The sequence below is a fragment of the Acanthisitta chloris genome, unplaced genomic scaffold, assembly GCF_000695815.1.
Source record: "Acanthisitta chloris isolate BGI_N310 unplaced genomic scaffold, ASM69581v1 scaffold43051, whole genome shotgun sequence".
Lineage (NCBI taxonomy): Eukaryota > Metazoa > Chordata > Aves > Passeriformes > Acanthisittidae > Acanthisitta > Acanthisitta chloris.
The window spans coordinates 8,459-22,588 of record NW_008658494.1 but is presented as its reverse complement, the minus strand read 5'-3'; the positions used below and the strand labels follow the sequence as shown (position 1 = coordinate 22,588).

The 14,130-nt window shown below is 42.6% G+C and overlaps 1 protein-coding gene across 1 annotated transcript in view; it reads right to left on the bottom strand.

The window, feature by feature from the left end:
* E2F3 (E2F transcription factor 3) overlaps positions 1-13,610 on the bottom strand; it is a 33,233-nt gene extending 19,623 nt beyond the window's left edge. The window contains exon 1 of the mRNA XM_009085103.1: positions 13,519-13,610. Coding sequence (XP_009083351.1) covers positions 13,519-13,521 — 3 coding nt within the window. The 5' untranslated portion in view covers positions 13,522-13,610. The remainder of the gene's footprint in view (positions 1-13,518) is intronic.
* Positions 13,611-14,130: the final 520 nt, after the last annotated feature.

Below are 14,130 nucleotides of genomic sequence, written 5' to 3'. Positions count from 1 at the left end.
AAGCTCCAGTTACCACTTCATGTTGAAATATGAAAAGTTATTTTCAGGAAACTGCACCCAGTTTTCATCTCAACTGCTAAACTGCCCAAGGTGAGGAGTGCATGTGTCTCTGGGCAGTACTGAAATGGCTCCATGCAGGAGCTTCCCCTCATCCTAACAGCTGCCAGAGGCTGAGCTGCACCTGCCTGGTGCTGTTCTGGAGACAAAACCTCCAGAAAAGGTAAAAACAATCAGCCAAGATTCACATGCAGAAGCACAGACAGACCAACCAGCATCTGGGGCATGGAATCCTGACTGCAAGGTTTTTGGAGTGACTGGATGCAGAAGAGGACATTTTCTCTCCCATTCTCTGAGAAGAATGGCCAGGGCCACATGGTGGCAAGGCTAGATCTGTCACTAGCAGGCTCTAACACCAGCCTGGTCCTACAAAGTGATGCCAAAGCTACCAGCCATTCGCCTATCCCCATTCTCAAAGACACCACTTCAGCAAGGCTGCTACCTCCAGAGCAAAGCTCAAGGGTTTTCAGTTGTGGTTCACATTTGTAATTTCTCACCACAGACATCCTTCAAAGAAAACAAGACAGTCATGAAACAGGCCTGACACTGAACTTTCAAACTGATGGCAAGCAGGTGAGGGAGTGTGGGGAACACGATGGCACACGAACAGAGAGGGGACAGGACATGATGACAGACCAGCCATGTAAGAGACTTCTTGGTGTAATTTCTTTGTATTGCAATTATATGTCACAATTACAGTGACATGGATCCACTTTTTACATTACCCATCGAGATCAAAGTAAGCCAAATAAGGAAGTGATAGCTTAAATTACCATGGTGTGTGACAGGGCACCACATCCACTTCTCCATGTGGCTGCAGAGCTGTTTGCAGTGTTTCAGTCCTTCAGGACACTTTCAGCCTCCTGACTAGCAAGGCTAAAATTGAACTGGAACAAGGGAAATAAATCTTCCACACTATTTTAAGGTTGATCCCAAAGAAAAAGCATCGCAAAGCAGTCAGTCTCAAAATATATCCCGGACTTTATTTTGCCTTTTGTATTTAAAAACTAGTTTTTAAAGTACTCTTTTAAAAAAGTCACTGAATTCAAAATAAGATGGTGATTGGATAAATTCCACTGAGTGGTTTTCACTCTCTGTGTAGAAATTAGCACAGCTACTTAAAAAAGAAAAACTTTCTAAGAGCATCAGTTGTCTGCCAAATTGTATACAAACAAGCCCTGGGACTGGGGGAGGAAGGACACTGTAAACTGGAGAATAGAATAGGGTAAATTTCCTTGGAGGAAATTCCAGTAAATGCCATGGAGTATTAGATAAACAAGTTTAAAATTACAGTAGCAGCATACTGGGAATATATATCTACATAGGAACCAGGAGAAGTGTTATTCCTCACCTACAGAACATAGAGAATATAGTCATAAACATCTGTAGAAAGATGTAATTAATAAGACTGAATTCACACAAAGTGAAAAGGGAGGAGAAGGAGGAGCACTTAAAAAGCCACACCAGTGCTAGCTCAGTGTAGGTGCTCTGTAATGATGCAAGATTGGGCTTGCATCACAAAGTTCACTCACTAAATTGCTAGCCTAAGCCACAGCATCCTGAGCTTTGTTTTCCTTGGATACAGGACACATACAAGAAAGGACAATGTCTGTGGAATTACACCAATGAAGTTTCTGGAGTGCAAGTTTTCTTGTCTGCACAGGTCTGCAGTTTGAGATTTCCCACCCTGGCACCCCAAACCTTCCTGTACTCCACACAAAATACCCATACCAAGTTACACCAGAGCAGTGCCAAGGGACTACACCACTTGACTTACTGACAGGTGGTTCACAGGGAACCAACTAACTAAACTTATACATTCTTTCAAAAATTAACAGCAAAAAGGGTCCATGTGCAAACATTTCAGAACAGCAGCAGAGAGCTACGAACTGGAACATAGCAAGTTTTAAGTACTCAGGCACACAGAAGCATTAGTGCTGGGTATTCACGTCCCCAAAGGAAGTGAATCCTTCCTTAAAAATACCCAACGCCAATTTCAACTCCGTATTTTTAATTCACTGCCTGAAGTATGATGGTTCTTACAACTAACTACTTTTTCAATTCATGTAATTAGTTATGAGACATCAGATCTGAAGTAGGAAAGCCTTTTATTTTGAAGTACTTTCTTAACCTAGTTCCACACAAGTATAAGAACATACAGATAGATTCTCCAAAAGTAATAAATGGACTTTGAACCCATTTAGGGTGATAAAAATATTATCTAGTTTCCAAAGGTTATTGTGAAAGTTGATAAGAAACATTCAGAAGACAAGCAGACCCAGATGAGACGCAATGATTTGCATTTACAGAGTCAGATGATGAGAAATAACATAGGGTCCTAAGCAATTACTGCAATGCAGGACAGTTCTGTACATTATGTAAACTGTGAGTGTTAGCTCACTTCAAGGGAGTCTCAACATTGTTCACACAGATTAACCCTGGGAAGTAATTTCTGCACTTACAAGTAACTATAACACGGACTACAATGCTGACTTTGCACAAGAGATCAATTTATCACTTGCAAGTTAATTAAGTATAGTTTTGAAATTTAAATTACCAGTATCACATAAAAATATCCTTAACACAATAACCTCCTCCACATACCAAGCTTCAGAGTAACAAAAATAAACATGTGCCCAAAAACAGGAAACACTGCATATCCAAAAGGAACTATTCCTAGAAGCAGTCAGAAAGGAGGCTCCAAATCAGCAGAAAGTCACAGAAACAGACAAAAGCATGTAAGAAGTGTGAGGGAGAGAATTACAGAATAGCTAGGACCTAGAGACCCCAGCTGTGGCTGACAGCCTCCTCCACGCTAGTTCAGGAGCTGGTACTGCCATCAGAAGGTTTCTTCACAGCACATTTCTTTGACTACAAACTGAAAGTAATTTTCACCTAGCCTAGCTTGCTAAACTCTAAAGAACTGATGATTTCCTCCTTCCCCATGTCAAGGTCAGCAGCTGTTGTGTGTACTCTTAACTGTACAGGTGAGTTTGGCAGCAGCTTATGTGGCTGGAATAGCACAAAGACAGCAGAGTTCATAGTGTTTTAAATGTTGTAGTGTCACAAAGAACAACTAATCCACCAAGCTTTTGCAGTGATGCACATTCTACCCTGGCAGTATTTTATCACTCCATCAGCTATGCCAAGGAGCAGAACAACCTGGGAGTGCTGGCAAAATGAGGATAAACTATTCAGTTCAAATAGGAAGTTTTACTTATTCTCATTGACAGAGAGGGAATAAAAACAAGACAAGAAGACAACAGCTCATTAAGAAAACTGAATGTGTGTTGGCAGACTAAATAGTTTTCTCTTTCACATTGGGGTAAATTCTGTCACACCATGTACAGGGCAACCTACAAAACTGATGTGATAGCCTAATTTACAAGATAACATCCAAAACAGATGTGTCAGCACAGGGAATAGATCTTTAAGGAAAAAGAAGTTAAAGTCGCTGTTCCTGCACAGATTATGTAGTGTATTTTAGAGAAGTTAACCCTTTAGGCTCTCGTGAAGCAGAAAATTTCACATCAGTCAAGCAAGGGTTTGAATCTATATGAAACTGACCCACACCAGACACAATCTGTCCATTCCACTTCATCTTCTTTACTATGTATTCCCTAAATGAAATACCTCGAGATGACTTCTCCAGAAAAATACTACCTTTAAGTTTGACATTTTAAAATGAAGTGAATTCACATTTTCTCTCTAACATGCCCTTTGATCAAAGAGAAGAATATGACATTCTAATATGACCTCCTACATATTGCAGGTCCTAGGTGCTATGCCATTGTAGCCAATGATAGGAATGCAATTTTAGAAACCTGTTACAAAAGTTCAATGAACAATCACTTGTCAGGAAGAACCATTAACACAGTTGCTCCCACCAAAAAGCAGGTAGATGGATTTGCTGACCTCAAAGCTGTCCAGAGCTGAAATTATAGAGAATAACTCTGTAGAGAAATTAGAACAAAACATTCATTGTGCCATAACTTGAAGGTGTTAACGCATGTTTATTTTCCCCTCACTTAAAAAATATAAACCTGATTTCAACTTTGAGTTTACATTGTTTCAGCTTTTAGTAACTTCTCAACATGCTTAAGTTCAACAACTTAGGAAGTCCTTTAACACCAGAATCATCTCACAGAGTGGCTGAAGTGGGAAAGCATTTCTGGAGATCATCTAGTCCATCTGGAGCTGCTCAAAGAAAGAGGGGGAAACTAGGACAGGATGCTCAGGGCTAATTTCAGTTGGGTTTTTAATATCACCAATGCAGTAGATTCCACATCCTAAGACTCCTAACCTATTCCAGCGCCTGATCATCCTTGCTATAAAATACTCTGTTTAAATAGAATTTCTTCATTTCAATTAGTGCCCATTGTCTTTCATCCTGTCACTGGCCACCACTCAGAATAGCTTGGCTCCATCTTCTTCACTCCCTTCCATCATATGTTTATATACCTTCTTCCCATCAGGCTCAACAGTCTCAGCTCTCTCAGCCTCTCTTCGTATATGAGAAACAAAGAGAGGCCTTTTTATGCTCTCTGTATCATACCAAGAGCTCCGAGCTCCTTAACCAGATGCTCCGAGGTCTTAACCACCTTCCCTGACCCTTCACAGGACCTGCTCTGGTATGTCCACGTTCCTCTTGTAATGGGCAGCCCAGAACTGGACCCAGCAGCAGGGTTGAGCAGAGGGGAGGATCAGCTCCCTCAACCTACTGGTAATGCAATGTCTAATGCAGTCCAGGAGGCCATCAGTGATCTCCTGATGTAATGGTGCATTGCTGGGTCACAGGACTACCAGGGGAATTTTCTCCAGAGCTGCTTTCCAGCAAGTTTGCTCCTAGAGTTATTCCTCCCCAGAGGCAAGACTTTGCACTTCCTTTTGCTGAACTTCATGAGGTTCCTGTCAGTCCATTTCTCCAGCCTGTCAGGGTCTCTTTGGATGGCAGTGCAACCATCAGCTATAACCCATAACCTTCAGACCTCAAATAATGTTTGCTGTCCTATTTAACATCATCTTCTATTTTCAGCTTTTCCCCCTTACAAGTACTAGCACTGACTGCCATATGTTATTTGAAGTATCAGCTGCACCAAAACTGTTGACTGAGGCAAAAGTATCCCCTCTCTTTTTCCTTTTTTTCGTACATGCCAGGATGCAAGCCTCAGTGCCATTGCCCCTCCGCACTACGCTGGAAGCTGGTGTGCAGTTGCTTGTCCACTACAGACTCCTGGAAAGTGCTGCTTTCCAGGATACAGGCCCTCTTTCATAAGGCATAGCTTACATTCCCTGTTCTCTGGCATACAACTTTGCCTTTTGCTGTGTTAAAGACACAGTGTGTTTGAATGTGCCTACAGAGCAGATTGTAAGAGCCCCATTATCATTCACTATTCTGCTGGCAATTACTATCAGTAACAGTTTTTTTGTTTACTTCTGGGACAATGATGAAAGTAGTCCACAGTATTTGGACTAGTGCAGATACTCACTGGAATCAATCAAAAGGACTCTTTTCCTGCCACTTAGCCAATTTTTAATCCAATGCCATATTGACAGTTACTTTTTTTTAATCAAAATGGTGTACAAAACTAAACATATTTTCTATCAGCCTCATTCACATGTCGGACAGCCCATATCTTTGTCACCTTTTAGCTTTAGGTTGAAAGGCAGGAAAAGAAGGCTGAAGGTGGGAAGAGCTGGCTATTGGATACTGTTGGTAAACACTTTCGGAAACACCACAAGCATTCTTTGCAGTGCTGTATACAGAATACTACTTAAACCCTACAGAAAAGGTTATTTCAAGACTGTTGGCCATTCTAAGAGTTCAGGAATTTTTATGGATGCTGGCACAAGACTGGAAAAGCAGAACATTAGCAGAGAGGTAAAAGAGACAACACCTAGATTGAAAGCAGAAGCTCGGGTGTCTATTCATGAGCTTTAATTTCTCTTCATTGCAGCCTAAAGTTCAGAGAAAGTCCATCTGGCTTCTTGCACAGCTGCCTTCCCCCTCCTTCCCTCTCTACTACCTGTCTTGATGCATAACCATGCAGTTATTAGAACTATCCCGTAGGCAATGGACAACTAAATGGGATTTTCCAGAAGCCTGGAGAAGTCTTCCAGTGGAATCTAGCACTAAAATATCACCTATTAAAGGCTGCACTAAAAATTCCTTTCTTTAAATAGATTTCTTCTCTCATCAAAATTATCTACTCAATTCAGGTTCATGGATCCTTCCACAAATGTACCTTAACCTGTGCAGAAGATAAATGACCATATGGTTTAATTGTGCCTTCTTCACAGAAACCATAACTTTCTCTCTTATGATCAGTACACCTTGATCCTTTTCATTTTCAAATGCAGTCCCACATATGAGTCATCTTTCCCTCCTCTCACACACACTTTTCAGTCTCTCCTCTCCTTTTCATCCTTTTCCTCTTGTTTTAGTAAAAGCTGTAGGTAGGGCAAACTGAAATAGCAAGTTTCACAACTGGACATGAGACATCCTTAAATTTAGATCAAATAAGCCCTTCCAAAGTACACGGGAGCTTTCCATGCAGACAGATTTATAAAAGCTACATATAATTATGGAAAGGAATAGGATCAAAAATAGCCTGTGTATGATGGCCTTTCTCAATAGTATATGGATAGGAAGGAGCACAGCCTCATTCTTTTAGCAGCACGAGGAAAGGTAAGACAACTCAGGGCAGCTGTGGGAAGCCCCTGCTAGCCTGAAGGCTTGCTAGATTACTAGAAATCCTTAAGCATGATGGATTCTAAAAAAATCCTCATTTTCCACACTAATTGTTTTCCCAACCCTAATTCCAAACTATAATCAAACTGTAAAGCCAAGATTACCCAAGAAAACTAGGCTACATTTCACTATCTGAGACTGCAGGTCTTTATCCAAACTAAAGTAAAGACAGTCTTGGAAGAAACCTGCTTTGCCAGTCACCCGTTTGTCTTGGAAGTATGAAACTCAAGAAAACACAAAAACCTGTTGTCTTGCCTTGACATCCATAACTTCTACCCTTTCAACAGGCGCCTGCTGATGATAGCAGCAAGAGTCATCTTACTCCCGACTTTCCTCCCACGCTTTGCACTGGCAAGAAGCCCTCATGCACTCTGTGCTAACTTGGAACGAGTTTTGCGGCGTGGTCCTATGCTTTCCACCACAAACTGGAAATTTCGTGTCCGCTTCAGGTAAATACATTTTATTGAATTAAATACAAGAAAGTAAATATGGCATAGTTACAGAGCTCCTTGTGTAAAACATTGACTTCCAAAATAAATAGGAATGCTACATAGCTTTCACATTTTACTATCCCGCACGTGTTTCAATGTGCAGTGGTGCTAAAGAAAGTACCAGCAGAAAGATGGAAATATTGGCAGTTGCTGAGAGGAGAGCTGAGGCTTCTGGCAGTGGGCAGCATGTGTAAAGACTGTGAGATAAACACATCAGACCTTTTTTTCTGAAGCAATCAATAACAAAATAGGTATGTTTGAAATTGGGCAACAGATTAAAGCGATAACTCTTATTTTGCAGCCCTATTAGACAGGCTGTCTCCAGAAGTAGTTAGTTAGTTAGCACTCGTTGCTTTTGTACATGGAGGTCTCCTTACAACCACAATGATACACCTCCTTTTAAGCCGAAGCTGAAATTCAGCAGCATATTTTGGTCACAAAGACAGAATTTCGCAGCAGCATGGAATAAGCAGGGCCCTGGGTGCTCTGGCTGCCATGCAGGCTGGCTTCACCATGCCACTTGAGGGGCAGAAAGGAGACTTTGCTATGAGTGCAGTCATGAAACTCAACCTTCCTTGACGAACTTTGTCATCTAACCAGAGGATCTACGAGCCTTCCCACCTTCATAAGCTATGCAAGATAAGACCCTTGGCTATAGCTGCTGTGGCTGTTGGTTGTAAAAGACACCCCAATTGCTATCTCCAGGGATAATTTGACCTTTTGTGGAAGACCATGACTCCTTTACTTTCACCTGTTAACAATCAGTCACATTAAATCCCTGCTCAGAGTGACTGTACCTGACAAAGCAGCTCAGCCAGTCTTTCCTCGGGAGGTATTTCCTGATAGCAATGATTTTGAAGAAGGCTTCAGTATTGCAAGATCACTACATACATAACTTCTAGGCACAAATTACATTTATATCTTCACCTACTTCAATGCCAGCCACCAGACTGTAATTAAATTACAGGTAATCTGGGAGCCTCAGTCAGGGACTGGAAGCCGAGCGTACGAGGCACGGTGCAAACAGTGCCGAGAGAACAGATTCTCAGTTTAAGCAAACATGGATTTTCTCTGTGAACTGTGAATGTTTTCAGCCATATTTACCTCTCCATGTGCTCACAAACCCGCTAAACTGCCTCCGAGCCTTTCAAAGCTGAAAGCAGGAGATGAGGAAAGCGTGTGAGTTCCCTTCAGCCCTTGGGCACTGCTGGCAAGGCTCTGGCAGCTGCATGCCCTCGGTAACCTAAGCAGTGAGTAACGGCACAAAAGCTGCCTATTTCTTTACAGAGCCATCTGTTAGGTTTTCGTTACGCACAACTCCACGGGCTTCTAGGAGATGCTGAGGTCACACACACAGCAAGGCTCTTGGTCTGCTGCCACACGGAGCAAGGCGTCCTGTGCGTGCGGAGAGGGCATGGCTGGGGGGCAGCCTCTGCCAGCCCACCACCCTAACCACACGCTGGCTGGGCCAGGGAGCTCGCTGGGCTGAAAACTAATCACTCACTCAGCGTTAGCTTTCAGCTGGAGCAGCTCCCTGGTCTGGCAAGCACAGGGAGGTACGAGGGCACCAAAGCAGGGAAGGAGGGCAGCATGACCCTATTTGTGGCAGCACCAACTTGGATCACTGTAAGCTGACTGAAACCACATCCACAAAGTGTCTCCCAGAATGGTTACAGGAAATCCCCAGTCGTGGGAAGCGCTACTAGTAGCACAGATGAGGTCCCCAGTTCATCTTTTCCTTCCTACCCCATCAGGCAATTAAGCCTACTCTGACTATGAAAGGATTACATTTCATTTCCAAGAACACGCAGATAGAAAGCAGAAGGACATTTTAGTGTCCAAGGCAAACAGCCATTCCCATACTGCCAAGCTGAATGAATCCAACATGCTGGTCCGGGGCATCATGGTGAGGAGCAACGGGAAGATCTCTGTGCCTCACTCACCTCCCGCAGATACCCACCATGACTGAATTGCTTTGCATTTCAATCCCCACATGAAGCTAGTGACCACCTGAAGGATCTTGACGTGGTATTTAATCCACTTCTCTCTGTTACTGTCGTCAGAAACACCCTAACAGTTTACCAAGCAGCTAAACTGCTTTATAATAGCATATAGTTATAATGGGACTACTGAATTTAACAAGTTGAAAGCAAGTTTTGTTCTATCTACCCCAAAAGAACTTCTCTCAAGTGCAACAAGGAAGAAGTTGGAACCATCCGTCAGTAATATTATCACTCCTTTCTCACAGCCAGAGCTGCATCCATCATAGGCAATGCCGAAAACAAGGAGAACAAAGCTAATCAAATACTACCACCTTTCTTCCCCCCTGTTATTGCCTCTCCTAAGACTGACCACATTTGTGGTTAAATGCAGGGAGTCAAACTTCCTATAAGCAGTGTTGTTACAGTTCCAGATTTCCACTGTGGTTCAGCTGTATCGCAGCCCTGGAAAGGAAGACTAGCATGTGCTCAAACCACTGCCTTCACTCATTAAGGCAAAAAAATTCCATATTGCAACTCCAAAAGGTTCTTTACCTGGATTACCTCTCCGGCCTGCCTTCTTAAAGATCTTAATGCTGAGCATTAAAGAAAAAAAAGGTATCACTTTCTTGAAATTGGTGTTCTGGATAAAAATGCTTTGTGATAGGACTGGCACAATTACAACATGCCAGTGGTGATGCAAGCAGCCAGTTAAACTGGAGAAGCAGAAGCCCAGCTCCTCGGGATCTCCAGCACACACCTCATACCACTGCTCCCAACAAGGCCTCCTGCTCAGTCCTCAGACCCCAAGGCTGTATGCATCTTGTCTTTTTGTCCAGGCTATTCAAAACCTTCATCAGTTCTTTTGCAATGTGAAGCTCACATCACTGAGACTGATAGTCCAATCTCAACCACTGCCAAGATGCTATGTGAAGCTGGCTGATCCAGTGGCAGGATTAGCAGCTTGTTCCCCCAGCAAGCAAGTCTGAAGATGGCACAATCTCCACAAACTCTTAAGTACTCCAAGCATCTGCTGCTAAGTGTAGTTCCTCACAACAATTCGTCTTTTTAAAAAGGATCAACTCATTGCAAAATGGACAGAGTGAAGCATGTTGCGTTTTAGACCGTTTTTCTGAAGTGAAAAATCAGATCAGGATACCACAACCATGTGATGATAGTCAAAGCAGCCCTAAGAAATTCAGAGTTTCAACTCTGCCTCTAAAAGCAAAGGAAACTGAGAGAAAGCTGAAGTTTCTCTAATCTATGGAGTTACACACAAGAACAAGAAACTACCCAGTCATGGCCCTGATCAATATTACTATCAAAAAAATTCCAGTCTTAACCCACATGAGGTGCAGCTACATCGACAGGTGGACTTGTGGTGACACATGCATGAGGATCTCCCCCATGTAAGTGGGCTGCTGCATCAGCCCTGGCCTGTATGCCCACCTCAGTTCAGACCAATATCCCTATTAAGTCTACATGCCATGTTCTTCCTCAGTAGAGCAGACCTTTCCCCATTAAGAGAATACTCTTAATTCAAGGTTGTGGCTGGGAAGAACACTGCATTTCCTACATGCTGGGGCTCATGCCCACAGAGTCAGGGAGAGGCACTAAAACAGAAGGCAGAGTAACGAAGAGGACAAAAAACATCATCTCTGGCATTCAGTGAGAAGTGCAATACCTGAAGAAGGCATCCAGCATTTCTTTGCAGCAGAAGGCAAAATTAGTTTTCATATGATTTGTATAACATTAACCAAAGGTTTTGGGGATTAATCCAGACAAAGCATCTGACAGCAGCTTTTCAGGAGGAAAGCAAACTGTCCAGGACCATTACAGGCAGGTGGGCTGTCCCTAATCTCCTAGGCATGCCACACTTGCACAACCAATGGAAAAGCTGGGGTGGCTCTGGTGGGCAAGTACGCTTGCTGGGATCTTTATGCCATCCCTCTTGCATCATTGCACTGTTATGCAAAGTTCCAGAAGTTTTATAGTGTCCTGGATCTGTTGGCTTTTTCTGTTTCAACAAGGCATCGCCATCCAACAAGTCAATAGTCAAGCTCAAGTATCTGATATTTTTCACTAGATATACTATAGCACCTCACAGATGCCTAGAGTTTTCTCCCTGCAAGGTCTGAAGGAGATTTCTCCCTTCTCCACTGCTGGTCAAGCAGAGTTTGGGGACTGCTCTTCACATGCTGAGGCAACTGAGCTTGTCAAATAGCTAAAAAAGTCACATTTCTCCACTTCAAATGAAGTACTAAACCAGATATAATCCCTGTCTGGTACAACTGGTGCTGCCTCCCCACCTTGAAGGAAGTATGGAAATGCTTTCAAAATGGCATTGAGGCCATCGAAAGAGCTAAAGAGTAGCCAAAACCGCCAAAAAACTATACAAATCTGAAGGAGAAATAGAGACTGAATTTTTAATCCTTTCTTACTGAAAACATAATAACTCGATAACTCCTGATTCTCTTCAAGACAGAAATACCTGATTTTGGCCTTAAAGAGAGTCCATCTTAGTCTCTGCATTGCAGATGAGAATAATCACATTTTTGCTTGCTCTAACTTATTGCTAAATTGATTATTCTCTAGGACTGAGAAAGAGAGAGAAAGGAGAGAGATCATAATTGCTCTTATGAAATTCTTTTAGGTGAAAGAAGTGAATGTGTCTTACTTTTCCTAGCAACCCTCTTTCCTAATTCTGAAGCAAATAAATCACACTAAGGATAGTATCCTGAACATATGGCTCTGAATAAGGGGAATTTGCCTGCTTTTCTCTCTTTTCTTTTTTTAATTACACATGTCAATCTCTGGAATCCCCTACACATTCCCCTTTACAGCAAAAAGGGTTTCTATCCCCCTAAAAAACAAACACACCATGAAAAATGCTTTCTAACTACTAACTTATTTCTGCCCACAGAAGGCTGTACCTAAGCTTAATATCTAGCCAACAGCATGCAACCTGTTCACTACTGCTGCATTCACTTCCCACATATTTAGCAAAGCATGGTGCTACCAAGACAAGAACAGGGAAGGACTTCAGTGCGCCAAGACCAGCAGCAACATGAAGAGCATCTTTAGAGAACAGGCCACAAGCAGACAACCTTGGAGGCCTCCAAATGATCTTACATCTTTCTTTACCATCTTTCTCACAAACTCATATAAAAGCACATGGCTCCAAGTACAGAAACTCATGGGGTGCACTTTTATTTTGCCCTTTACTTCTCTATGCAACACCCCATGTTGCATGGTCTGGACTTTGAACGCTTCACCATCTTTCTGTAGAGCAGCTGAAGCAGAGGGCCACAGGAAAGGATGCTGCTAACCCCTAGATCTGGAAGAGCCTTTCCACAGAGGCCCTGCAGGAAGGGGGAAACACCCCTTCAAGTTCCTCACTCCCCTGCCTGCAATCCAAGTAGGCAGCTGGTGGCACTGCGTGGAAGATGATCACAGACAAGTTTGCCAGCAAGAATGAAAGGGTAATGAGAATGCCAAAAGGCAATGGTCTGCATTTTTCTTTCTTTGTTAAGCAGAAATAAATGCAAACAACAAAAATGTGGCTAGCCATAGAAATCAGAAAGGAGATTAAAGTGATTTTATAGAAAGTGTGAAACAAAGTCATACCAAAAGCCACCTGAATTTTTCTCCATCATACGCAATTTCTCATGTTCTTTTATGTCATCTTCGCAGTGTCAGTTTTCGAGAGAACAATTCTCAGCTCAGCACGACAGAACAGTAATACCAACGAGCATGCAGAACATTAGCATGTTATAAATAAACTGCCAATTTGAGGTGGGAAAAATCATCAAGGCAGCTCTTATGATTAAGAACCAGAGAAAGAAAATGAGCAACTTGCTGATGTTTTCAGGACACTGTCTTCTGCAAAAGAAAAGCTTTTTCTAACCCCTAATTCCTAGGAGAAAAAGAATAAACCCAGTGAAATACCCAGTGAAAATGCCAATAAAATTTTTAAAGCCCTCCCTGCCCCCACCTCAAGTAGTAAGTTGTCTTTTCTACCAGCTCAAGAGGTTTGTCCTTAAGAGTACTACAGCAGAGTTGTGAAGTTTCAGCTTCCTCTCACCCGACTAGCAGTTTTACATAACTCCCAAGAGACACTTTTAGGCTACAGATAACTGCGCAGCTGAAAAAAAAAAAAGCCCCAAAAAGTACGAGGTGCAGAACTACTATACAGCAATTTGGATCAGAGTTACTTGGAGCCGCTCAATAAAATTCTTACCATGAAAAGTAAAACTTTATGCTGCTGAGCTGACGGCCAGGATTATTTGTGCTTGCGATAGCCCCGGATCACCACCCTCCGTCTGCGGCGTGTGGGGTTCCCTTCCCACCCCAGCCCCAGTCTGTGAGCACAGATAACGCCCCGCTGCGGCATGGCTGCCACCCTGGGTATTATTTCTGTACCACTCCAGCATTGTCGCTCCGTACCAGTATGCCACTTACTAAGCATTATTATAAAAATTTCTGCGAATATCTATGTTTTCCACGGGTGGGGATAATGGCCTCATTGCAGCAGCCTTGATAAAAGCTCCAACAAGACAGCTTTCAGATATCGCTACACAAAAGCCTTCTGTGAGAGCTGTAACCAACATCAATTCCCGCTATGCGAAGACATTAGACAAAGTGTGAACTAGCTTACTGTATGGGGACAAAAAACTGACTGTCAATGTGTGTGACCAACGCTGTCTAAAAACACAACGCTGGCAAGGCAAAATAGCACCAGCATATATACATGGTAATTGCCATTTAATTCCAGAATTAGCAGAACAAGAAAACAAGTACTGAAGGCACTATTACGTTACTAGCATCACTCAAGACATTATAATTCCACATA